Here is a 25308-nt window from a genome sequence, read left to right as displayed (position 1 = left end):
TTTCAGGAAGTAGCACATAACCAGCTGAATGAGATTCTGCAGTACATTGATGCAAATAGAGGAGATAACATACAGACTGTGGATACATAGCAATTAAAAGAAAAGTTATTGCAGCTACATGTGGCATTTGTAACATCATTAATTAATTTCTTCTGTTGGAATCAACACTTTAAACAAAAAATCGCTGTCAATATGAAAATGCTTCTGAAAATGGCTATATGAACGACTTAGTCTGGATAACTTTACTCAGAAATCAACAACTACAGACCAAGTGAATAACTCAGTCAAAGGACAGGCTAAGTAGTCATTTCACACCAGCCAGAAGTATCTTACATGAGAAGATGATTTCAGGTAGGAGAAAAGTATTTTCTTTTTTTCTTTTTTAAATCTACAAGAGAAAGATGGAAAGAGTCCAGTAGCTGGACACTGAAGGTAGATACAATTAGACAGAAACAAAGTGAAGAATTTTTATAAAGGAGAACTATCTTTATTGCTGAAACCTCTCACCTAAACATATGCAAGACTTGTATTCTTCCTATTAGCTCAGATGGAAGCCCAGTACTGGCAGTGCAGGTACAATTGCAGCAGCTGCAAGCAGGGAAGACAAATCAACTTCTTAGCTGGATGTCTTGGGGAGCAGACTGCTTGCTGCTTTCTTGTGTTCTAATGTTTCTGCAGCACTGCAAAGTCGTGGGTGAAGGCAGAAAAGCCATATGAGAACTAGTATCAAGAAGGGAGAACTGCCTTCACTCTGCAGGAAAAGAGAGACAAAATGTCTGAGATGATGCCCTGAAATGATGCACCAGCAATGCTGCCAGGAGTCTGTCAGGACTATCAGGCAGTGGTAGTGACCTTGATTTCCAAAGTGATCTCAAGCTGGTTGCAGTGGTGTTTCCATCCTTTCTGTGTGTTTCCAGGACAGAATTCAGCCTGTTATCTGCTCAAGGAAACAAGGCCTTGCAGATGTGCCTTTCCCCTCCCCTCCTGTGGTTCCTGCCTCCACTTCCCAAAAGTAATTTCAAGTAATTTTAACCAGAATTTGTATAACACAGATTTTCCAAATGCTCTCAACTGCTTATCAACAGAAAGACAGACATTATTGCTTAATCTATCATTAGAAATTAATATTCTGGGATTCACCCCCAGATTTGGGGTCCAGTTGAACGCACAATAAAAAGATAACATTTTCTCATAAGAATTCATAAGATAAAATAAATTATTTGATAGACACCACTGCGAGAGGAAGTAGCACAAGCAGTAGACAACAGTCTCAGCATGTGGGTAGCCTAGATATCATCTAGGTTTTAGAAATTCTGTAAAGCAGAGCTTTACAGGGAGACTTGAAGAATGAGGTTGAGGTAGCCCAAGAGAATTGTAAGCAGCACCTTCAATGTGTAGCAGTAGCATGGAGAATGATTAGGAGAAGTAGGTTTAATGACCTAGTGGGAGGTAGAAGCTGACATCATCGAGTTAACTTCTAGATATGGAAGCGAGAGATGGCAAGAGGACAAGAACAGGCTGTTAGTGACTTTAAAAGTGGGGATGAGAAGCTTGATGAGATAGAGAAAGAGAGATAGAAGAATTGTATAGATAAATGTGATAGGCTCAAAGGGATGAATACAAAATAGAATTTTTACATCTAAGACTTTGGATGACTACAAGTAAGATGAATTTTACAAAAGCCTGATAAAATATGAAGTCTCGTATAGGAGTGTGACCAAGGATTTCACATGGAGATATGTGCATAAGATTCTTCAATATGCTTGGGTATCCATTGATACATATGATATTTATATGCCCACAGCAGACAGCCAGGCGTTCTAGATTTTATTCTACTTCTGACATCAACTTTTTTATAAGTTGATGATGCTTAATCAACGTAATTTTTTCTTGTTGCAGCTCATTCACATGGTCTTGTATGCTCACCTAAATCTTAGAGGAAGCCAGAAGCTTCAGGCTCTGATTATGCAGTGGCTCTGGACACTTCCAAAATGTATTTTGCTCATTCTCTCTCCCAGAGCAAGATTTTGATGTTGACAAGACACTCAACAAGGTCTAGCAATGCCTGCTGTATCCTGGGCTGCACCAAAAGCAGCATGACCAGCAGGTTAAGGGAAGAGATTCTACGTCTCTGCTCTTGTGAGGCCCCCACTTGCAGAGCAGTGTCCAGTTCAGGAGTCCTCAGCATAAGAAGAAATTGGAGTTGCCAGAGCAAGTCTGGAGGAGGCCACAAAGACCATCTGAGAACTGGAGCCCCTCTGCTCTGGAGACAGGATGAGAGAGCTGGGCTTGTTCAGCCTGGAGAAGAGAAGGCTTCAGGGAGAACTTAGAGCCCCTTCCAGCAGATAAAAGAGTGATAAGAAAGCTGGAGATGGGCATGTAGAGATGAGGCAAGGGGAGTGACTCCCAACAAGCAGAGGCCAGGCTTACAGGGTGTGTTGGGCAGAAATTTTCCCCTGTGAAGGCAATGAGACACTGGCACAAGCTGTTCAGAAAAGACATCCCTACCCCATTCCTGGAGGTGTTCCAGGTCAGGTGGGGTGGGGCTTGGAGCAAGCTGGTCTGGTGGAAGGTGTTGCTGCCCATGGCAGAGGGTTTGAAGATCCTTCCACCCGAAGCTGCCCCAGGATTCTGTGATACAGTGAGTGTTGCACAGTGGGAGCAGGCAGAGCAGATCTGGACCCTTGAATGCTCAGTTTCCATTCCTCACATCTTAGCCACTAGTCATAAATGACCTGCTCTCCCTTGGCCACAATCCCTTCCTTTGCTTGCATCTCTTCTAGAGGCAGCACAAAGAGGCACCAAAGAAAGGTAGGACACTGACTACACCTGCAAAGTAAATCAGTGGCAGACAATAGCATGACTGTACCAAAGGCACACCCCTTCATCCACTAAGCTCACCTAAGTGCTGAGTCTCCAGAGCAATCAGGTATGCTGGCATGTGTAATTGGAGTGGCACCCGTTGAAAACAATCATCCCCGTTTATAAGAAAAGATTTTTGTAGGTCCTTTAAGAAAAATTGGTGATACCTTATCTACCTTCTGAATGCCTAGGCCTCTAAGCACGTGTGACAGAAGCACATCAAATGTGCACAACAGGCTCACATGAGACACTTCCTGGGGAATAAGGAAAATGTAGTTGGATTTCCTTATCTGCATAGATTATCTGAGAGAGCTCCATATAACCAGCCTTTCCCTCTCTTCAGCTTTGGAGAGCCATTTTCCCAACAATTTGATGCCTACAAACAGCCATATACTTTTAGGTGTGATATACTTGGATCCCCAAACCAAAGATGCAACAAAGGATGACTGCAATAAAGCAATATTCATATACGCACATATATATCCACACATACATTAAAAAAGTATGTTTATGTCTGCAAAATCCCACTAAGGACTACTTTGGCTGGATTCCTTTTCACTCATCTCTTGCAGTCAGAGAGAAGTACCTTGTTCAAGATGGTCCTTCCTACAATCACAATCCATAAGAATTAATGCAATAGTGGTGTTCAGCAAACTATCAGAACAAAAGTACAAACACACTTCTGGTCTTCAGGTTCCTAGTTCAAGAAAAAAATACAGAATTCCACATTTAGATGAAGAAAATATTTTTCAATATTTTAGCTCAGTAGATGTCCCCTAACATTACATACTGGAGTGCATATAACAGAAATATGTTAAACTGTCTTACCTTGATAGTTTAAGCTGTGTGGTTTGATGATCAGGCAGTAGCAGCAGTGGCATAATAAAGCAGATTTTAAAGATAATCTCAAGAACCAATGAAAAACTGCTCTGATTATCAGATTGAGTTAAAGTAGCTATATATGTAATTTCTCATTAGTCACGGAGAAACAGGAATTTCTGCTAAAGGGTTAACATTTAAAAGGCCAAGTAATTTGCTGAATAGAAAATATCTGCGTGCAACTTTTATATAAATAGGTCAACAGAAGAGCTTTCTAAGTGACCTAAAGCTGTTTCCCAGCCCTAAGTGGCTGTGGGGCGAAGCTGCACCCACCCAAGGTGTGTGCCCGTGGTGCTGAGAGCCCTGCAGCAGCCCCAGCTGCCCCTGTGCACTGGGCTCAGAGCACAGCTCTGGGAGCAAAGGCAAATGGGCATTCAGTGCTTCCTTGTCCTGATCCCAGAGTGCAGAAGGAGCAGATGCTCCCACGGCAGCGATGGTGCAATGGCAGTGCTACAGCCTGGATCCAAGTCACTCCTGTACGTGGGTCAGTGCCAGAGAGCAGAAAGAGAGAAGAACAGACTGAGTAAAAGTCTGTCAGTAGCAGCTTCTGGGGCCAAGAGACGGGAAACAGAGGCCATTCAGAAATGGAGATGGGCATTTCCAAATTGATACACCAGAATGGATCATGGTCCTTCCCTCAGTACTGCTTTTTGACCCTATCATTCCTGGGGAAAAGAAAATTTCCAAATTAGAGCTGCTAGATGAGGGACATTTGCAGTTTGCTCCTAAGAGGCACTGAAAACCCCCCACCTCAAACCCCTCCACATCCACAGTGACAACTCACTGGCCAAAAGCTTAATTGTTATACCTTGCTGCAAAGGGAATAACTTCACTTCTTTAAATACCCTCGTGTCACACACTTGTTCATGAAGTCTGCCTCCTAGGGTGAGCAGAGATAACTTCCAGCCCAACACAACACCAAACCAGCACCTTCTATCAGATGTACAGCCAGATAGTGTTCCAAAAACAGAAACAGTTCCTTCAGCAGTTCTGGGGCCCTCAAAACAAACGGAGACAGAGAGCACAGAACTGAGATGTAAAGGGCCCAGAAAAACAAGCAGGTTTCTCCCTTAAGCAGCCTGGGCTCACTCACTGCAGTGTAGTTTTCTAAAGTGAAAAGAGCTGCAAGATGAAGCTGCAGGAGACTATGCTGAGACCATCAGAAATGCTTCTGTCCAGTACACATTTGCATGCACAGGATCACCCGTAGGGCATGTGGGGCAGGCAGCTCACTGGGGCAGGGAGGCTGGGCCAACCTCTGCTGCCCTGGGGAGGGCATGGCAGGGACTGGGAGCAGCAGAGAGGAGGCACCAGCACATGGACACAACACCTGCCATGACTCACCACAGCAGATGGCAAGAAAAATGGAAAATAAAGGGGGAAGAAACCAAAGAAGCCAAAGTATCTTAGAGTAGCTCCCAGGAAGCTGTTGAGCTTGGGGGACATTGAGGGAGCAATAACAACATGGGCAAAATGAAGTCATGTAGATCCAAAATGAACATAGCAAATACCATGGCTGATTGGAACAGTCAAACTGGAGGACGTGGATGCAATGCAGTACAGCCTCAGCACTCACCTATGAAAAAAACAGCTTCTCTTTACTAGAGTGCTCTGTCCTGTTTAGGGAACTGTGGGATTGCCTACAGTCTCAGGTAAGAGAAGAAGGTGAGGGAAGGGAGTTTATTGGTATCACAGCAACAACAGATTATTACTACACTGGAAACATGCATCATTTACCACAAAGGTCCTCTCAAGGTATGACCTTCTGGAGCCAAGCTGCCTATGGGTTAGTAGCACCATGCCTATGTAAGACAAAGGTCTTCACATTTAATTTCAGTATTACAGTGACTTTTAAAGACAATTATTCTGAACAAATCATAGAAACAGAGATTTCAGAGAGAAAAACAGATTCAAGGTTACTGTGCAGTTTCATATTTGGCTTTATTAGCTGCAGAAATTGCTCAAAATTTGTGCTACTGACCTGTTACCTGCAGCAGAGCAAGTCCAAGGCAGAAGTGGCAGGCATATCCAGGTAGGACAACTTTTTGATAACTATGGCAAAATTCTAAAAGCTGCTCAATTAATATACTTGAAAAGTGCAGGGAGGGAGTCTGACTCAACAGAAAAGCCCAGGAGTGACAGTTTGTTTAGAATGATTTGTATTTTGAAGACATTTCATTTGCGGACTCCACCTGGAAAGTCTTCCTGAAACCTGAGTTGTGCTTAGTCTCTGGTACACACATTTCTGTGATGATTACATAAGAATGAGTTTTGTTCCCCATGGACAGGTCTGGAACCCTCTATAACTAACAAACTAGTACAGCTGAGTTTAAAGAGCCAAAGCCAGTAGAAGGAAAAGTAACATCACATGTTATTTGGAAAGAGTAGGGGAACTTTTATGTAGCAAACATGCTTGCCATGGGTTATGATTCCAAGGTTCTGTGTACAGCCAAACTCCCAAGTCATGTGAGAATATCAGGGAAAATAACTTACAGTTCTGTACTCTTTATAAGGTTGCTGCAAAAAATTTTGCATATCTCCGTAAGCCAAAGGATAATCTTCAATGTTGTTTTACAGTTGTTTTTTTCTGACATTTTTCTGATATCAAGGGAGGGTTGATCTATGATTCTAAAAAACCCCAAAACCCAACAAAATTCAGGAACAATCAATCACAACAAATTTGAGACATTAATAGGATAAGTGGGAATAGAAACAGGCATATTTCTGTAGACCTAACAGGTGTCAGTTTATGCAATAGAGCTCACACAAAGAAAACTTCGTCTCTCTTCCGAATTTTGCTAACACTTTGTTCCTAGCACACTATGGAAAAGGCCCCACACTCATCCAGGCAACATCAAAGTCCTTGGTCTGTCTGTGTCCCACTGACAGGGCTCTCAGAGCGACAGGAGACCCACTGCTTGACGTAGCTCCGGGGAAAGTCTTGCCCCTCCTGCTCAAGAGGGATGGCTCCACAAATGGTCTGACTGTTCTGCCCAAATTCAGAGTCAACTGGACTTCCACAGTCTGAGTCCACAAAGCCACTGTCAATAGTGTCCAAATCTACACAGATCAAAGGACAACTGTCACCAGGCCTTACACTGTGAGGGAAGAAGTCATAGGAGCCCTCACTGTAAGAAACACTTTCACCATCAGGAGAAGGTAGAGAACCTGGATTTTCCAAATCCCACTGATACGGCTGCAAGCAAAGGGCTTCTAGGATGCTCCCCGCCCCTCCTTCCACTCTCCCTTCTCCTTGCTGCTTGACTGGGACACTTGTGCTCCTCAAGAGGTCTGTGGACACAGAACCTGAAGCAAGTATTTTGTCCTGTGCACTCAGATCAGCCAAATGCAAGTCACAGCACATCTTTGTGTCTTCCTCATCGACGTTCACCTTGGGGTAGCCGGGTTCTCCAGCACTGCCATCCTCCCTGTTGGAGTGCTCGTGTTCCCTGCCCACATGGGTACAGCTGCAGCACTGGCAGTTACAAGATGTGAATTCATCAGCCACGGTCACTGTATCAATTGACAAGTGCCCGTAGGACTGGTCCTCAGTCCCAGCACTGCTGTTCACCCTGCACCCCAGGGACCGGCTGCTCTGCCCTGGGCCACTCAGGCAGGATGCACAGGGCTTGCAGGGCAGATTCCTTCTCAGCTCGTGCAGCTCTTCCTGTGGGGTGCTGCTGGAAGGATGCATGGTGTAAACTTCTAGGACTTCTGGAAGGACTATTCCCCATTCAAAGAAATCAAAGGTCATTTTCATATGGGAGGCACCAACCCACTTCTGCAGAAAAGGAAACACAGGGAGAGAGAGGTTAGCATCACAAGGTTTGAGGTTCCACAAAAATAACCAAATTTCTCATACTTTTAGAGGCAAAAATCAAACTCTAAAATTACTGACTCCTCCACTGTAACAGGAGGATGCTGTTATTATGAGACACAGGCAACTGCAGGGGAACTAACTGAAGCAATTGAAAATAATTAGTGCTGAGAGGTTTGCATGGCTTTGCAGTTTTCTCTGACAGTCCTGTCAGGCTTCAGAATTCACATGAACTCAGTTCACACATTGAGACAGCACTTACAGAGAATAAGGGGTATAGATGTAACATAAAGGCCTTCATGGCACTGAACAGATACTGGAAAGCTCTGGTTCTTATATCTGGAGACATTTGGCATTCATTTGAGATACTTTTCCCCTTCTACTGTCCTAGTGAGAATCCTTTGCTCAGGATAGCATGATGGCCTTTTAATCTGTCATGTGCTCCACTCACTTGTGTAGCCCATTTATACCTTAAAATCTCCATTATGAGCCATGTAAAGAGGTTTGAAAAAGGGAGCAGGGTCTGGGATGCAAGCCATCTTCTTCCACAAGCTGGAAGACAAAAGAGAAAGGCTTTGGGGTTAAGCACACATTACAGATGCAAAGCAAGGTACCTCCACATCCATTTCAACCAACTGGAATCACCTGCCCAGCCTGCTGAGCTAGCAAGTGGCTGAGGTTCCAAGGATTTCTGCTGCCAGAGCCATCTAATGCCTTTCTTGTGAACCTCACTGGAGGGGAGGCTCAGCACTTGCACACACACATTCAGTTTTTTCCTTCCAAGAATAGCACCAAGTGCTAGAAATGCATTTTCACTGATGCTGGGCTGGTGTGTGGTCTGCAGGCCAGAACTCTTCCCTGTGCAGTTCTGCTGTGGACCTGGGCTGTGCCAGCCGTATTGCTGCCCCAGCCCAGCCCTCCTCATGTCAGCACCCCACATCTTTCCAAGGGCATGAGAAGCCTCCAAGAAGGACAGAGATCTCCAACAGCATTGAGGGACCTATGTCAGCTGTGGAAAGGGGCAGCTAGCTCTGGCTGCTGCTCTATCTGGCAATTGCAGAGCACAGATAAGACCAGGAGAATGGCTCAGGAGTCTGTGTGGCCCTTGCTTCATCCCCATATGCCACCTTGTCCCAGGCAGCTGAATGGAGCAGAGTCCCAGAGAAAAGCAGGTCACTTGGGGCAATACATCAGCCAGTGACCATTCTTGCCTGTTCCTCAGGCCCATAGCTGCCCACTCAGAGACATAGAAATCTCAAGGAAGGCTGCAGGTGAACACCCCATCTTTAACAGATAGAATAAAAGCATTAACTCCTGCCTCCTGAAGCATTCTTACCTCTGCTGTTTGGCCAGAAATGTTGTGATTGAGGCCACAATTGCCACGACAACACCAAACAGCAACAGCCATTCCATGCCTGCTGTCTGTGTCACTGCTGGAGAAAGAGACCTGGTCATTCAGGCTTACCTTGCATTTATACCCAGATCAATAAACAGGAGATAGTGAGGGCAAAAAGGGGTTTTGGAATGGGAGGTGTTGCCAAGCATTAGAATGGGCTGCCCAAGGAGGTGGTGGAGTCACTGTCACTGGAGGTGTTCAAGAGACTGAACATGTCACTTAGTTGATAAAGTGTCCATCGGTCAAACGTTGGACCTGATGATCTTGGAGGTCTTTTCCACCTAAATGATTCCATGAGACACCCTTAATTTCTATCCCAGATTGTCTTATTGGGATGCTGGGGCTGTAACACGGGTACAGTACTCCAGACAGGTCTGACTGAGGGTGCTCAGAGATGAAAGGAGAAGTACATCAGCTGCCCTGTGACCTGGCTGCCCCACAGCCAGACAGCCAACACAGCCAGGGCAGGACAGCTCCTTGCCACAAAGACCCCCGGTGTTTCTGCCTCCTGGCTTACAGAGACCTCCACAGATGATCTGTGAAGTGAAAGAGTGCAGCTGATTAGAGACAGAGGTGTTGACAAGGTGACTGCTTGGTGGCTGCTCTCCACCTGTGATGAAAAGGAGCACCTTGGAGATCCAGAGCTCAGATATCCATCCCTTAGCAAATGGAGCCTGGCCCTGCTGCTGCTGCATCAGGTAAAGCCTGAAATACTTCAGCTGGAGCTGCAGATCAGTGAGAGCAGAGAAGCTCAGCACAAGCTGCTGCCATTGACCACAGTCATTTTGCACTTGCTCTGTTGCAGCAAAGGCTCCTTATTTTCACAGCCTCTGTTCCACCATGACAAGCACCAGTGTACTTCTGTGTATGAAGTGCTGTGAACTCTCTGCAGCATGGTGGCTGCCAAACAAAACACCCACGCCCAGCATGACCAAACATCAGAGCCCAGACATGGAATCAGGTTTGAGAGCAGGATCCCTCTCCCCTCAGCTGGAAGACTACACTAAGACCCAGCAGAGGAGATCTCCCCCATTTCTGAAAGCTGCAAGCAGGACCCTGGACATTTGACACTGGAAAGGAAGCCAGAGGCTGCACTCTTGCAAGTGGCATCCAAATGTACAGCCAACCCTACCAAACACTCTTCTTTAGCCACACAGTGAGAGCATCAATACTGTCAGCCCAGGCTTGGGGTTCACATAACTAGTAAGGAAGATAACCATACCTGTCTTTACTGGACTGCTTAAAATTTGTTCTGATTAATTAGATTTCCTTACATTTCTGAAAGCATTCTCTGACACTGAGCTAATTGAAAGGGCAGGGAGATCTGGCAGCAGGTACCTGCAGGGCTGGTTTTCAGTGACAGTGGGGAGCTCCATTCACTCCAAAAGCCTCTGTAGCCACTGCCCTCCCGGGGCCTGGCTCTCACTTGGAACTCGTACTCGGTGTCTGCCTGCAGCTCCCACGGCAGGATCAGCAGTGTCCGTGTGTCCTCATGGACAGCTTTGGTCTTCTGAGCCTGTGAACAGTTAAACACCAAGCACTAGGGTGGCTGCTCTTACCTTGCTGCACAGTGAGGATGCTGCAAAATAACCCCTTCTGCTTCCATGTGCTTCTGCAAGGCCGTGCTCTGACTGCTCAGCAGCTGCATGCAATCCTGGGGGAGCCTTCCAGGCAGGACAGCATGAACATCAAATGAATTTTCAGCCTTCCTCACAGGATCTAATACTTCTCACAGAGCTTCTGCTTCTCAATTAATTTTTGAGTTTGCCTATTTTCAGTCCAGTTAAGCAGAGAGATATTTTTTCTAAACCATGAAAACCCTTCTTTCCCACCAGTGCTACTGTCCTGGTTGTGCTGTTCTCCTCTTCTCTGGTACACCCTACTTGTTGGTAAGCTGACATCTCACTTACCTCCCAGGTGTCAGTTCTTCTTTTGTAACGCAGCTGATACTCCAGCTCCTCATTCAAAAAGTCGAAGGAAGAGTTCTGGTAGATGGTTTCCCAAGAAATGTTGTAACCCTCTGAGAACAAAGCGGTCAGGTTGAATGGAGGCTGTGGTTTTACTGGAAGACAGGAGGGTGTTACCCTTCATAAGATTACTACAGTTAAGAGATGGCCCAACATGGTATCAACAATCAGAGTGAGAGGGAATAAATCTGCCCTGGAAGTGGTGGGGCTTCCTACCCTGGAGAGCACCCACAGCACTGCTGCCCTCAGCCATGCAGAGAACCTCACGTGTGAGGAGCACAAGGAAGCCAGGACCACGTTTCCCAAATATACCTTCTGCTTGTGTCTGAACCTCCTCATTGCATATGGAGGAGGAAAGACAGTACACAGGACTAATAAACTCCTGGGAGATGATGTGAAATGTAGAGCACCTTGTTCTTATCATGACACAAAAGAACTCTGTGTAGTTATGATCACTCACGAAATTGGGGAAATACCCCCTCAATGTAACAGAGTAAAGAGGAAAAGCTGAGGCTGGGGACACTGCATAAACCCACTGCAATTCCATGTCCCAACTGCCCAAAAAGCAAGCTTTTGTATCCCTGCAGGGAGGGTTCATATATTGAAAAGCAGTATCACAAAATTCCAGCACTCTGCAGGGCCCACACTGAGCTAGGATGCCTTTGGATGAGGACCTCAAGGAGATGTGCAAAGCACCACTACCCAGGAGCAAGGAGGCTTCCTGAAATGTTAAGGCATTTGCCAAAAAGATGACACTTCTCAAGTAAAGTTTAATTTCAAAAGAAGACAGACAGAAAAATCCTTTTCCTATGTCTGCGTGGTACCCACCTGCCTGGCTAACCCCTCCTTTTCTTCACAGTTTGCTACACAACCCAGAACATACCAACATTCCACCAAGTCAGCTACACTGCATTCAGTCTTTGTGTCTGTCATGCAGGAGAAATGATCAGGAATTGCCCCAGAAAGGGGATCTGCCACAGCCAGTATATCTGGGACATCTTGTGCTGCCCAGAATAATGTCATGTTTTCACAAGGCATATAACGATAGGACAAGGGGGACTGGCTTCACATTGGCAGAGGACAGGGTTAGATGGGATATCAGGGAAATTCTTGTCTGTGAGGGTGGTGAGGAACTAGCACAGGTTGCTCAGAGAAACTGTGGTGGCCCATCCCTGGAAGTGTCCAAGACCAGGTTGGACGGGGCTTGGAGCAGCCTGGTCTATGGAAGGTGCCCCTGCCCATGGCAGGGGGTTGGAATGAATGATCATTAAGGTCTCTTCCAACCTAAATCATCTTAAGGATTTTGTGGTTTGTGACATTTGTGATAAAGCAGTTCCCCCTTCCCTTTAGAACCCAGCCAAGAACAAGCTCTTGCATAGCCTAGGTATGAGACTGGATATTTATCACCTACTGCTTCATAAGGAAAAGGAATTTCCCCACAAAAAGCATGGACTAAGCCAGCTCTAAGCTCAGCCTCAAGCATAACAGCAATAATAAGAGCACAGTGCTTCATGTAGATGAGTGTATAGCCCCACACAGCCCAGACTATCCTAGCACATAAAGTCAAACAGTATTTATCAAATTCACCATTTTTGTACTTACTGTTGTCTGACAAATAAAAGTCTTTGGAAAGCACATGCTGACTATCAGCTGTCTCTGTAACATCCACCTGGACTTTGGTATCTGCCAGGAATTCAGTCATGTCTACAGTGCACGTGTATTGTGTGTGACTGGCATTCCTTGATAATTGCAGCAGGCTGCAGGAAGCCACAGTATTTTCTGGATCTTCCTCAGGAACCCTAAAAATGTCAAAACAAACAAGTCTGCATGTATCACATGCTGTAGTTGCATTAATTTATCGCTAAACCACCAGGCACAGAAAATGAATAAACCAACATGTTCAAATAAAAAATAATCTTTGAACTTCAACAGATTTCTTTTTTCCCTCCTACTTGCTCAGCTTAGCATCCTTGAGAGAAACAGGACAGTGTTTCTGGAAAGGAAAGGTTCTGCTCAGGACTGCAGAGCCCAAGAGTGCACCCACTTCATTGCTGGGGCAGGGCAGCACAGACTGGAGCCCTGCCACGCACACGGGCCAGAGTTCACAATCAACAGCACAGGCAGGGGCTCCTGGGGCAGCAAAGGCAGTGCTAGGGGAGCTGGAATCAGAGAGCATCAGCAGCAGGCACAGGCAGCATAGACAGGAACCAGGGGTCTTCTGCTAGGGAGGAAGTCAGTTTGTACCTGGAGTGCAAAGTGCCAAGTGAAAAACAGCATGGCAGCAAAAGCAGGATTTCTGTGTAACAAAGAAGGCAGAAGGTGGCCACTGTGCTGTGGTCACTGTGCTGTGGTCACTGTGCTGTGGCCACTGTACTGTGGTCACTGTGCCCTGGCCACTGTGCCCCAGCTGGGCTCTGCTGGTCCCTCCAGGACTCACCAGGTCGCAGTGAGAGCGTGTGAACCAGCCCCCAGCTCCTCTGGCAGGATGCACGACAGGGTCTGCACATAGTCCACAAAACAAGTGAGGCCTTCACAACTCAGTGCTGTAGGTTTGGGAAGAGAAAACATAATATCAGCTTCTGTGATAAAGCAAGAACTTTATATCAATATAACATATCACTTCTCAGGGTACCCACTAAATCTGGAGAGAGCAGAGCAGTGTCTGGCAGCTGCCCTCCCTCCTGCTGAAAGTCCCCAGGTTTGGGGTATAAATGTGTTCCAGCTCTACAGGGTGACAGCAAGATAAGTGTCAAATAAAAACCTATTAAAAATGCTGCAGCAGCCAAAATAATAATGACCAAATTGTGACTGAATTTTCAGACTTATCCCTGTCCCCTCTCATACAATCACTACAGCAGTCACATATCTCTGTAAGAGTCTTTGATTACATGGCACATAGAAGAGGTATGAAACCCAATAAGAAACAGTAGCATATTCAAACATTTCCATGATACCACTTTCTAAACTGAATACTGTTCTTTGCTAGTCTAGTTTTCATTGTACATCTACATAGCACTTCACAAATGTTTTTAAAGTGCAATTTAAGTAATTTTTTCTTTGCCATTCTATTTTCTATTTTCTAAAACCTGATATCTGCAGCATCAATACTTTTTATGTCCAGCTCCAGAGCCTTGAAGTGTGTTTTTCATGAAATTTGGGAAGAAAAAATATTGCAAGTTTGTAGTTACTATAATTTCTATAAAACATTCTGATAAGCACAATTTATTAATTACAGACTTCTCAAGAGGACTTGAGAGGCAATTGTAGAACTTACACTGGTCATAAGGAAAATCAAGTAATTTTTTGAAAGTGGTCACAAAGCAGCATTTATTCTCTTGTACTTGTTCTGCAGGAGCTCTTCTCACAAAGCAGAATCTAGTATATGTTCTATAAAAGTACAATTGTCCTGTAGATAACACACTTCTCTCCCTGGAGTAGCACAGTGAGAAATGTCTGTCCCTGAGCCACCACCACCACCCTGGGAATGGCTGAACGAGGAAAGGCCTGGAGGAGATGCAGTTGCCAGGCTGGTTCCAGCCACTGCAGTGACCATTCATTTCTGATTGGAAAGTATCACTCCTTTTCCATGGGAGTAAAACTGTCATCATCCAGGAAAAGACTCAGGATTGCTACATGGTTGAGTCCAGCCTGGGTCCTCCCCTGCCATGAAGGCTGCCCCCAGCCTCCTGAACACAGCCCAGCCAGCAGGCAAACCAGCCCTTTGATGCTGACTGTGCTCTGAGCTCACTTCCCCTTGTCCTTCTGCTGCTCTCTTGGTTCCAGGAGCTGCACTCCCTGCTTCCTCCCTCCCTGTTGCAGATGCTTTATGTCCCAAGTGTTTGCTGAGGTGATGTGCTGTGTGCCCAGTCCTGCAGCCTCCTGCTGGGGGTAAGTTCAGAGGAAAACCAGCTCCAGCCTTCCCCTGCTGAAGTCACCCATCCAACATTTACTTCCTAGTCATCACAGATCAGAGCACACACTACACTCCCCAAATGAGCACTCAGATTTGCATACAGGATCCCCCTTAATCCAAAGATTTAGGTAGTGGTAGAAGAAATTTGGGGATGTTTGTGACAGACTGGTCCCAAGGATGTACGCAGGATTTTTTTAAACCCTCATTTTGCCTTTTTGCTTTCACACCAACTTTGGAATTCTGTTCTAAAAATCTTCATTAAGTTTTCATGTTTTATTTTGAACCCTCAATAGACTCTTCTGAGGTTTCTGGACCAAGCACTGTTTAGTTCAGAATCCTGAGCAACATACTTTTTTCTCTTTTAGCCTAACTTTATTCTCCTAGAAAAAATAGGGTTAGAAATCTCTTGCATTCCTTTAGAAAGGGCAGCAAGTATTAATAGGCTATTAAGCAGCAGTAATTACTGTTCTTCCACGCTATTATGTTAATTAGTTAAAGAGACTACTATTCCTAGGTAGCTGGTAAGTTGCAAGGGTGTCTTTGGGCAAGAATCTGTTAACAAAATTAAGAGGACAGCTTTTTACTGGGAAAGGTATAATTAAGTGTCCTAAAATCAGTTAGTTAGATCTAGGATGAAATGTCTGTCCTTGGCAGCTTCAGAAACAAAACTCAAATACTTCTAACAGTAAGATCTAGACTGATCCAAAATGAAATTAGTACATGGTAATTCCCTGGCTTGCATCACACAAAATTCAGACCAGACATCACAGTGGTCCCTTATGACAGGAAAATATAATTCTGAATGCATCTTTTCTCCTTATTTAGGTCTGGGGCAGGTCCAGTGCTCTGCCTACAAGCAGCAGGTAAGGTACTAAGCTTGCATGGCTCCCTGCTTGTCACTGCCTTTTTCTGTCCAGCTGATCTGTTCAGAAAGTCAGCTCTGAGTCAGCTGGAGTTTGCAGTGTGGGTAGGAACCAGCAAAAGAGGAGGGGGGACTGTGTGCACAGTCCAGTCCTGAGCAGTTCACCCCACTGCCCCTGGCTGGCCAGCCAGAGCCACCCTGGGGATATCCTGCCCTCGGCCCCCAGAACCTTTCCTGCAGCAAAGGGTATTTTTGGTGGGGGAAATCCTGCTCTAATGTCCCCAGGAGGCATTTCAGTGCAAGGCAGGCACTTCCCTGCAGGCTGTCCCTGGAGCTGCTCCCCAGAGCAGTGCACAGCCTGGCTGAGCTCTGTGCACAGCCTGGCTGAGCTCTGCCCAGTCCTGTTCCCTGCACTGAGGCTGCTCCCCCTGGGACCTCATCCTGTGCTTGCTGTCCCTGAGCCACGCACATCTCAGCAGAGCTGGCACACACGAGGTCACTAAGATAAATCCTGAGGGTGTACAACCTGAAGGAAATATCTGAGGACTTACTGTACTGGAATAAAAGGCAGAAGAAAATATTCTGGAGCCATTGTTTGTTCCTCATAGTGGTTCTCACTGGATGTCCTGGGGAAGAAAAAAACAAAACAAAACAACTACTGCAAACAACTCCCACAACCAATTTAAAACACTGCTCAGACATCCACTTGATTAAGGTGGAGGTGGAATTAATCTTGCTTTTTTTTAAACATCGAAAAGTAAGGTGCTTTATTTAGATGACTAATTTCAGCTCTCCTGCGTGTTTCTATTCCTTGGGCTAAGGGGGAGATGACCAACAGCCTGGCAACTTGCCATAACAGTGTGAGAAAAGATTGTGAGAACTCATTGATTTAGCCTACCCACAGTTAAATAAACATGAAATATCTAGTTAAGGGACTCCAGAAAGGCAGACTAGAGAAAAAAAAGAAAAAAACCCAGCCTCCCTCATAGCATCCAGGAGAACAATGTACAGTACTGACTGCAGGGAGAGGCTGCCCTGATGGTTTAGTGAAAAGAACATACAAGAAAGTCTTCAGAGAAGATGACAGCAGGGTGTTTAAAAGAGAGGAAATGGCATCACATACCAATGACTGTTCAACCCATAGTCCCTCCTCCAAGAAAAAGCCCTCAAGTCATATAATGCACTTAGGGCTGTGTTTTTACAGCATTTAAACATTTGTAGAAACACATGGATGTGCACAGAAAGACTTGAAATGTACTCCCTGCAGAGTATTGGCTGCTGATACCTGGTACAGACTTCAGCACCGTTTTCTTAAGCTATTCTTAAATGGGACAAAGCTTTGGAGAAGCAAGGTGTGTTATTCTGGGGACTAGTTTCATGGAAAGCAAGTTGCAAGGATGCACAGACAGCAGGAATGCCATGCAGTAAGGCTGCAGCAAGGTCTCCTGGAAGCTTGCTCTTCTTCAGGCTGAGCAAGCCCAGTTCTTAGCCTGCCACACGTAGCAGAGGTGCTCCAGCCCTTGAAGCCTCTGTGGCCTCCTCAGCAGCTCCACACTTGTCACACTGGGGGTCCCAGACTGGAGGCAGAACACCAAGTGGGGTCTCACGAGAGCAGAGTCGAGGGGAGAATCCCCTGAGCTGCCCACACTGCTGGGGAAGAGCCCCAGCACGCAGGGTCTCTGGACTACCATGTATGTGCCCTGCTTATGGCCAGCTTTTTATCCACCACTGCCCCATGTCCTTGTCAGCAGAGCTAGGCTCAATCTGTTTGTCCCTCAGCCTGTGCTCACAGGGGGTTGCAGGTTCCAGGTCCTGGGGTGTCTGTGCTGCTTCCACCACGAGCATAAATAGCCAGGCAGTCACTCAGCAGAGACAAACCCGTGAAGCCTCTAAGACTTGGGGAACATCTGTGGTGTTTAAAAATTTCCCAGGTTTACTCAAATAATGAAAGCAAAACAAGTTTAGCAGCCACCAGAAAGCCCCTGCAGCCCCGTGAGAGCTCCCAGCTCTCGGGGTGTTGGTGCAGGTGAGAGCAGCAGGACTCACCCCGAGTGCCACAGACTCTGAGTCACACCCTGCTGTGGAAGCAATGATGCAGCTGCTGCCCCTTCTTCCCTGCCAAACAAACCCTGCCCAGGGAGCTCCTTCCAGCTCAGCAAGCAGCCCCAGCACCCTGCTGTCCTCCCTCACCTGTTGCCATGGCAGGGCAAACTCTCCCTTCAGAGGCCAGCCCTTCTTTCTGCAGCACACAGTGCTTTGAGTGAACATCTTTCCTTGACCCCCCTAGTCCAAGCTCTCCAAGTTTTCTCTGTACAATAACTCTTGTCATTCCACTTCTTCTGATGGTGCAGTCCCCAGTCACTGAGATACAGTCCACTGTCTAACTCCACCTTGTGATCTCCTTTCTTCCACTGCTGTTCTCCAAATCCTCATTCCCTTCAGGAAGGCTTGCTGTTATCCTGCCCTGTGAAACCTGCTCACTTGACTTCATGCTAAGACTGGCTGCACCCTGAGCCCTTCTCAGCATCACCTTGGACTGTGACTGTCCCACTCCACACTCTTGGCCACCATGAAAAACAAAGAAAGGCAACTTGCTGCCAGGAAGGAAGGAAGGAAGGAAGGAAGGAAGAAGCTGGACCCTCAGAGAGGTTACAGACCCACCACTTATTTCAGAATCCAACTGGCAGGGCCTCTGATGCTTCGTATTCACGATATTGCAGAAGCTCCCTGCTTTTATGCTCACTCCTGCCTAACTGAGCAGAGCTGTGCAAGGAAAGTCTTTGCTGTTTGTTCCTATTAGACAGTGGTTTCTTTCAAAGGCCTCCCCTACTTTCCTTCCTCTGCTCAGAGAATGGTACCATCAACCTGGAGGGACAGGCAGGACTGAGCAGGATAAAGTCCAAGCAAGACGCCCAAGCAGCTCGTTGGGCAGATGTCTGACAGAGCTACCAGAGCTGCCATTGCAGTGGGGAAAGGTTAGCATACAGCCTTGCAATCTAGAAGAAGAGCACAGCAGCAAAAATGGGAAATACAGTAGGATCTGCTGAAATATCTGAAAGAGAGAGACAATACTTCCTCAGCTGGGATGCCATTGTCCCATCTCTTACCCTTGCTAGTGCCCACAGATTAATCCAACATTTATCTCCTTCTCTTTCCCTGTGGTGTCGTAGGAAAGGACTGTGGCCTCTAAGAGCACCAGAGGCAGTTTCAGGACTGCTGAAAGTGTCTGACCTCCTGGCTGTGCTCCAGATTGTTGTGACAAGACATGGACAGACAAGACGTGCAGAAGAGCTGGGAAAACTGCTGCTCTGCAGCACGGTCTTTGTGGTCTTTGATGGTTTCAGTGGAGCATGTTCCAGTCAGGCCCCTGCAAGCCTCAGTCCCAGTCTGTTGTTGGGACCCACACCTTTCCTCCATCCCTCCCTTTGTCACACCCTTTCCCTTTGCTTCCATCTGCCAGTATGTGATTGTTCAACTGGAGGAAAGAATGAGCAGAGGCAGGAACTGATTCTCAGTCTGGCATTAGAAATGTTCATTTTACTGCCTCATTTCATTTTCTTGCTCTGTGAAATGGGGACTCTGAATCAGCTCCATGCATCCTTGAAACACAGACACTTCTTATTAAATGCCAGGCATTGTTCAGCTGCCAAGGACCACTTCTGCACTCTCTGCAGTATCCTTATGAGACCACAGCAATAAAAGTGAGTAGCCATTCATAATACACATGTAAATGATGCTACAAGTTTTTAATATTCCAGAGAACAGGAAATGGGGCCAATACAGACAGACATTTATGAAGGTTATTTTTGTTAAGGATCTGGAAATATGATGCTATAAGCTGCCAAGCATGGATGCAGTCTAAGCTCACAGTTTGAAGTGTTTCCAGGAAATTCATGGACTTAAAAAACAAAACAACCCTCACAATGACAACAAAAAACCAAAACCAACCAACCAACCAACCAACCAACCAACCAACCAAACAAACAAACAAACCCCCAACAACGAAAAGCCAAACAAACAAAATAACCCCAAAAAACAAAAAATGACCAAACCCCAAAAAAGAAAGGGAAAAAATGATGCTATTTCCAAGCATGAGAAAATGAATTTTTGCACCCAAGCAAAAAAAGAGTGGAAGACACAGTCCACCAGTTATACACCCAAACAAGCTTTCTTCTTGAAAAAAAATCATTATCATTGCACACTGTCATCTTGTCACACAGCTGAAGCAGCAGGGGGACAAAGGGATGCTCTGGCTGCCCGAAGCTGAGCAATGACAGCTGGGGCACAAGGGCCACTTCAGCCAAAAGAAAGATTTACAGTGAAGTTGCAATATCAAGCAGGAACAAACTGGCAGCAGGGAAAATTGGTGGAAACACGGACATTACCTGCCCTGTTGTGTGCATTTCAGCCCTCCAACACTTCCATGAGCAGCCCTGCTAAATCATTTACTGCAGACCGCCTGGGGAGCTGGGCAGCAGGTGGGTCTCCTCAGCACTAAGAGCAAAGCCTGCTTGTGCTTTGGGGCTGGGAGGGCCGTGGTGTGTTGGAATACACAGCAATAAATGGAGATTGACGTCACCACTGTATCAGTTTTACTGTGCCAACAGAAGGATGTGGTGAGAGGAGGTGATGAATTCGGGTCCAAACACCCACACAGCATTTATTACTGTACAGCTCTGCTTTCTCACATGAGAAAAGGGTGGGAGTGCTTATAAAAACTCACAAACCTTATATCTAAAAGGTCATAGTGGGGCTGGTGGACTTAGACTTGTGCAGTGAGGAGGCAGCAGCATCAAGGTACTGCAGGGCCAAGCCAAACTGCATAGTGCAGCATCTGCCACATTGGAGACAGGCAAGCACTGCTGTGCTCAACTTCCATCCGTCCCCAGATGGTCCCAGGATCAGGCAACAGCAGAGCCAGACTCAGACCACAGGCAGGGAGCTCTTCTGGGTCATCTGGGGGTTATCTGGCTCCCACACAGGGCAGGGGCTCACCCTGCCATGTCTCATGCCTCTGGCTTGTGTCTGGGCAGGTCTCTTTAGGTTGAGGGGGGCTCCATCCCCTCACCTCATCACCTTCAAAGGGGCTTCCAGGAGCCCATGCACACTCACTGGGACAGGAGGGGAATGAGCAGCACTGTGGAGGGATTTGCACACACAGCACAGTGTGAAGGCAGGAGGAGCTAGGAGCAAGAGCAAGGAGCTGGAATAACCCACGAAGAGAGCAGTGAAGCTGGCACAAAGCAGCAGGGTGCAGGATGAGGGAGCTCCGTGTTCAGCCTTCCTGCCTGTGCCTCACCTGTGACAAACAGATGTTTTGGACGGTTCAGGCCGGGCAGTGGCTCTTGACCATGTTTGCCAGGCAGCTGCTGGTAACTGGGCTGGCTGTACACTGCTGTAACAGCATGGAGAAGGTCACAGCCCTTAGACTAGGAGCTGCTCCTCGTGGTGTTCAGAGCAGCCCTGTGGAACACCATGCATGTGGAACACTGCATGCTCTGTGCATCACTCACAGGCACAATGTCAGCCCCAAGCTTCCAGAGAAGGCTTGTCTCAGCTGATGGTGCCTGTGGGTGCTGGAGATTGTCACCACTCCTGGGTGAGGTGTGGGGCAGCACAGGGTTAATGAGGCTGAGTGGCTAAGTCAGACATTTCCCAGGCTCTTGGAAATACCTTTCTGCTGTGAGGAAAGCTCACCAGGACAGTGGTGTAGCTTTTGTCCCCTGATTACACAGGACTCTCCAAGGTGTGCCAATACTGCTATTTGTGCAGAGGAGGGAGGGGAAGAGCAGCATCTGTGATCAGTCCAAAGAGTGATAGTCTGGCCATCACAAGAGACACTATTATATATATATATAATATATATAGTGCACTATTTATAGTGCCACTATTAAACCATGCAATAACATGCATTTGCTTTTACAGAGCTAATTTTAAGAATAGAAACACTGGTAGCACTGTAAGAACAATGGTTTTATAAATTTAAACATATTGCACCAAAAGACCTGTTTTCCTCAAATTTAAGTCATAAAAAATATAATTTCAGGCCAGCCTGCAGCAGTAATATTCACCAAGAAGCAAGTGTGAGGGGCACACAAGGGAAGGCTTGGTAGATTCTGTTATTCATGACCCAAAACCATCTTGCCAGCACTGGAAGAGGGGCAACATCTGTATGTATTTACCAGCAAGAATACATGTTAAAAAAAACCAAACCATTCAGAGTTGACAATTCCTTTCTCTATGATATAAAACTTATAAAAATCACACTTGGAGTCATCATGTCCATGATTTGAAGAAAAGGAGAAAAAACTCTACAGAAAAAGTGCTCTGTACTATCTTCCTATCATAACAGAATTAAACCAATATGCCCATCAGCATCAAGGACACAGACCTGGCATAACTTTAGGGCCAAAGGTGCATTCCTGGCTCGTGACATTTAGGAGGAAGATAATCATACGTGACGATAAGTAAAAAATGGCAGAACAGCTGAGACATGAGTAACAGTGCTCTGCTGGAAAGGAAAGCAATAGAAGACACCACCTCAAAGCTCAGGAAACAGGCTGAGAGATGAATGAGCTGGGGAGAAAGCGGAGGTGTTAGTCAGCAAAGCAGCAGGTGGAAAAACACCGAGGCTCCAGAGGTGGTGGCTGTGGCTGACACAGGATGCTGCAGGGAGAGAGGAGCACACGGCTTTCAGTCTGGGCAATACTGACTGTCACCTGCAGAGACCCCAGATCCTGCCCTCCTGCCTCCCTTCTGTCCTTGCCAGGGGTCTGTAGCCATCAGCACTGGGGTCAGCCCCTCGTCTTCCCCAAGATCCACCAAGTCTGAGCCCACACTGCACGAAGGCTGCAGGAAGAGGACCTGGCTTTGGCTCCTTACCTTCACAGAGCTGTGGCTGTGTGTGTTCTGCTCTCATGGAGGAGATTGCACTGAGGCTTGTGTCTTCTCTCAGGAAACCACCAGACATATGCTGGTAAAGAGAAGCAGGAATGACTGTGCTTGTGAACTCACCCTGACCATCTGGAACAGAAACCTACAGCTCTGCTCAGGCTCAAACCAACATCTGCAGCTGCACCGTGCAAAGCGTGCCCAGAGCATCTCTGCACAGGTCAGCAAGATTGTGCTGCATTCCCCCAGTACTCACCTGAGCTGGCAGTGCTGGCAGAGCTCCCTGCTGCTTTCATGGCAGAAATCACCCCCTTAGAGGCAGCACCTATCAGCTTGTGCCAGATCTCTGCAAGTGGGGATGCACCAAGAACAGGCACTCAGCTGTTTATGGCAAGATCCTCACCTCCATCTCATGGAGCTCTGTTTCATCACAGCTGTCAAAACCCAGCATGTACCACCTGTGCTGCCTGGCTGCACTCTCACACTGGGGCTGGTGCAGCAATGCAGCAGCTCCAGGCAGCTCCAGGCACCTGGCATAGGGTGAAAACCAGCCCAGCTCCCTTCAGCCAAAACCAGCCCAGCTCCCTTCAGCCCAAACCAGCCCAGCTCCCCTCAGCCAAAACCAGCCCAGCTCCCTTCAGCCCAAACCAGCCCAGCTCCCCTCAGCCAAAACCAGCCCAGCTCCCTTCAGCCAAAACCAGCCCAGCTCCCTTCAGCCAAAACCAGCCCAGATCCCTTCAGCCAAAACCAGCCCAGCTCCCCAAGCCCCTGGCTGTGGCAGCAAGGGCAGAGCAAAGCAAAGGGCTCACACTGCAGGCTGCAGAGGGGCAGCCAGCTGCATCTGCAAACCACAGAACATGCAGTTCCAACACATATAGTGACTTCTCATGCCACTGACAGCAAGGTACTGTGTCTTTAGGAGAAAAGGCAGGAAGAGAGTGGCTTCTTAGAAAAGCCACCCTTGCAGCCCCCCTCCACTATAAAATCTTGCTACACAAACCCAATATGGGAGCAGAGCCAGAGGTTTTTAAGTTTTAGGAGCAGCAAAGACAGCTTCACCAGGAGTGGGAAGAATTCCTAATGCTTCTGATCAAGAGTATCTGTTGCAGGGGCCCAGCCCAGCTCAGAATGAGCCATGGAATAGTCAGTACATGCAAAGTGGGAGGAAACAAGGCATTTCATGGCTTCATTGCCCCCTCATGCTGTGGAGGACCGTGCTGTGTGTTTCTGAAGCACCTCAGCCACGCAGTGCAGGGGGAAGATGAACTGCCCTGCACAGCCCTCCAGCCCAGAGCCTGCCAGACGTGTGCACTGGTCAGCCCTGGTCAGCACAGCACTTGCAGCCCCTCCAGACCCCCGCTGGCTGCCTGCACAGGCACTGACTGGCCCCAGGGCTAGCCACGGCCAGTGCACACCTGGCTCTCACAGAAACTCCCCAGGGCATCAAAATAGCGGCTGGGCACTGCTTATAGGGCTGACCCAGGCATGGAAATTCTACCCCCAGAAGGCAGTCCAGTGCTTTCTCACCTCATTATCATTCTTGTTGCTGTGTGGGTGGCTCATTGCAAGTGAAACCAGCAGTAGCTGAGCTGGGGAGAAGCAGTCAACCTCAAAGGCTTCAGCTTATAGCAAATTTCCCCATTTCTAAGAGCTGGGGAAACAGCACCAAGTAGGAAAATCCCAGTGCTATTAGTCACCAACTTGGTAGCCTTGCAGAGGACAAACACCACTCTGTTATAATGCCCTGCTCTTTGCAGTTGGGTAGAGACAGGATGGAGGAAATCCAAAGGCTGATCCGTCACTGCAGGGTCTCTCCCTGCTGCTCACTGGGACAGAAGATCTCAGGATGCTCCATGGCTGGGGCAGGGCTGGCACAGAAATCCCCCTGGAGAGACAGACTGTGACTCACTCAACTGCCACAGCTCGTGCTGGGACAATTGCCTCTCTGCATGCAGAATATAGAAACTTAGGTCTCAAGCACAGAGGGTCAGTTTTGCAGACAGCACTCTAAGAGCAAAAAAAGAACAAAACAGCTGCTCCTCCCCTCATGCAGCTAAATGTGCCACAGCAGCCAGTTCCCCATTCTGCTCAACTGGGCTGCTGCCAGTTTTTCTTCTTTGATCTTGCACTCTTCCTGAAGGGACAGTATGGACAGTCCAATGTTACAGCAAGCCAGAGGAGAGGCAGATGGAAGCAGGACAGCAAAAGGGACAAACAGAGCAAAGTACCTTAGCCAGAGCTCAGCAGAGATGTAAAGCTCCTCTCAACAAGCTTGTCACAAGGAATGAAAGAGTCAGGATTTAGCAATCCAGCAAGCAGTGCTGCTGATATGAGGCACTCTGGGCAAACAGGCCAAGGTATGGCAATTCATTAAGCTTTAACTTTTGTTGTGTTAGTGAGGTATCTGGAAAGTGCCCTCTTCCTCACTTGATGGTGTTTTTCTCTGCTTTGGAGCAATCTTCTTAGAGAAGTCCTGCAGTTGAGAACCAAACCAGTTCACTGGTCTCCCTGCTTTTTTTACCAGAAATTTCCTGCTGAGCAGCTGCTTGGCTTCCGACCTTGTGACTTTGGTGCAGCAGGACCTTGAGGGCTGTGGCCGTGACTGCAAGGTCTCAGTCACAGAATGTGGTGAGAAATACAAAAATTCTGGGTGATGTGAGACCAAGATACATCATGTGGGAGCTGGAGCAGATCTTGTATTCAGCATCTGCAGGGGTGAGA

General features: G+C 47.1%; 1 protein-coding gene across 5 annotated transcripts; it reads right to left on the bottom strand.

Moving 5' to 3' along the window:
- Nucleotides 1-5665: 5665 nt before the first annotated feature.
- IL21R (interleukin 21 receptor) lies at nucleotides 5666-23342 on the bottom strand. Of its 5 annotated transcripts, none has more exons than XM_056503711.1 (10): nucleotides 22844-23342; nucleotides 22579-22669; nucleotides 16248-16322; nucleotides 13359-13464; nucleotides 12524-12720; nucleotides 10865-11016; nucleotides 10293-10470; nucleotides 8895-8991; nucleotides 8029-8110; nucleotides 5666-7522 (listed from the first exon to the last, which is right to left on the bottom strand). In XM_056503711.1, exons 2-10 carry the CDS (start codon nucleotides 22664-22666, stop codon nucleotides 6596-6598), a joined length of 1902 nt encoding a protein of 633 aa, XP_056359686.1. In that variant the 5' UTR covers nucleotides 22667-22669; nucleotides 22844-23342; the 3' UTR covers nucleotides 5666-6595. The 5 variants fall into 5 exon arrangements, with proteins under 5 accessions (XP_056359686.1, XP_056359688.1, XP_056359689.1 ...); XM_056503713.1 differs by having other exon boundaries at nucleotides 8895-8988; XM_056503714.1 differs by having other exon boundaries at nucleotides 10865-10974.
- Between the last annotated feature and the right edge of the window lie 1966 nt (nucleotides 23343-25308).

This window comes from Oenanthe melanoleuca, chromosome 14 (genome assembly GCF_029582105.1).
Source record: "Oenanthe melanoleuca isolate GR-GAL-2019-014 chromosome 14, OMel1.0, whole genome shotgun sequence".
Lineage (NCBI taxonomy): Eukaryota > Metazoa > Chordata > Aves > Passeriformes > Muscicapidae > Oenanthe > Oenanthe melanoleuca.
This window is presented reverse-complemented; position numbering and strand designations above follow the sequence as displayed.

Coding starts and splice junctions, on each gene's coding strand:
- IL21R (XM_056503711.1), bottom strand. CDS start 22,666: ATGTCTGGTGGTTTCCTGAGAGAAGACACAAGCCTCAGTGCAATCTCC. Junction 10,471..10,864: donor GAAGAACTGACACCTGGGAG/GTAAGTGAGATG, acceptor AACTGTTCACAG/GCTCAGAAGACCAAAGCTGT. Junction 8,111..8,894: donor TTTCTGGCCAAACAGCAGAG/GTAAGAATGCTT, acceptor TTTGTCTTCCAG/CTTGTGGAAGAAGATGGCTT.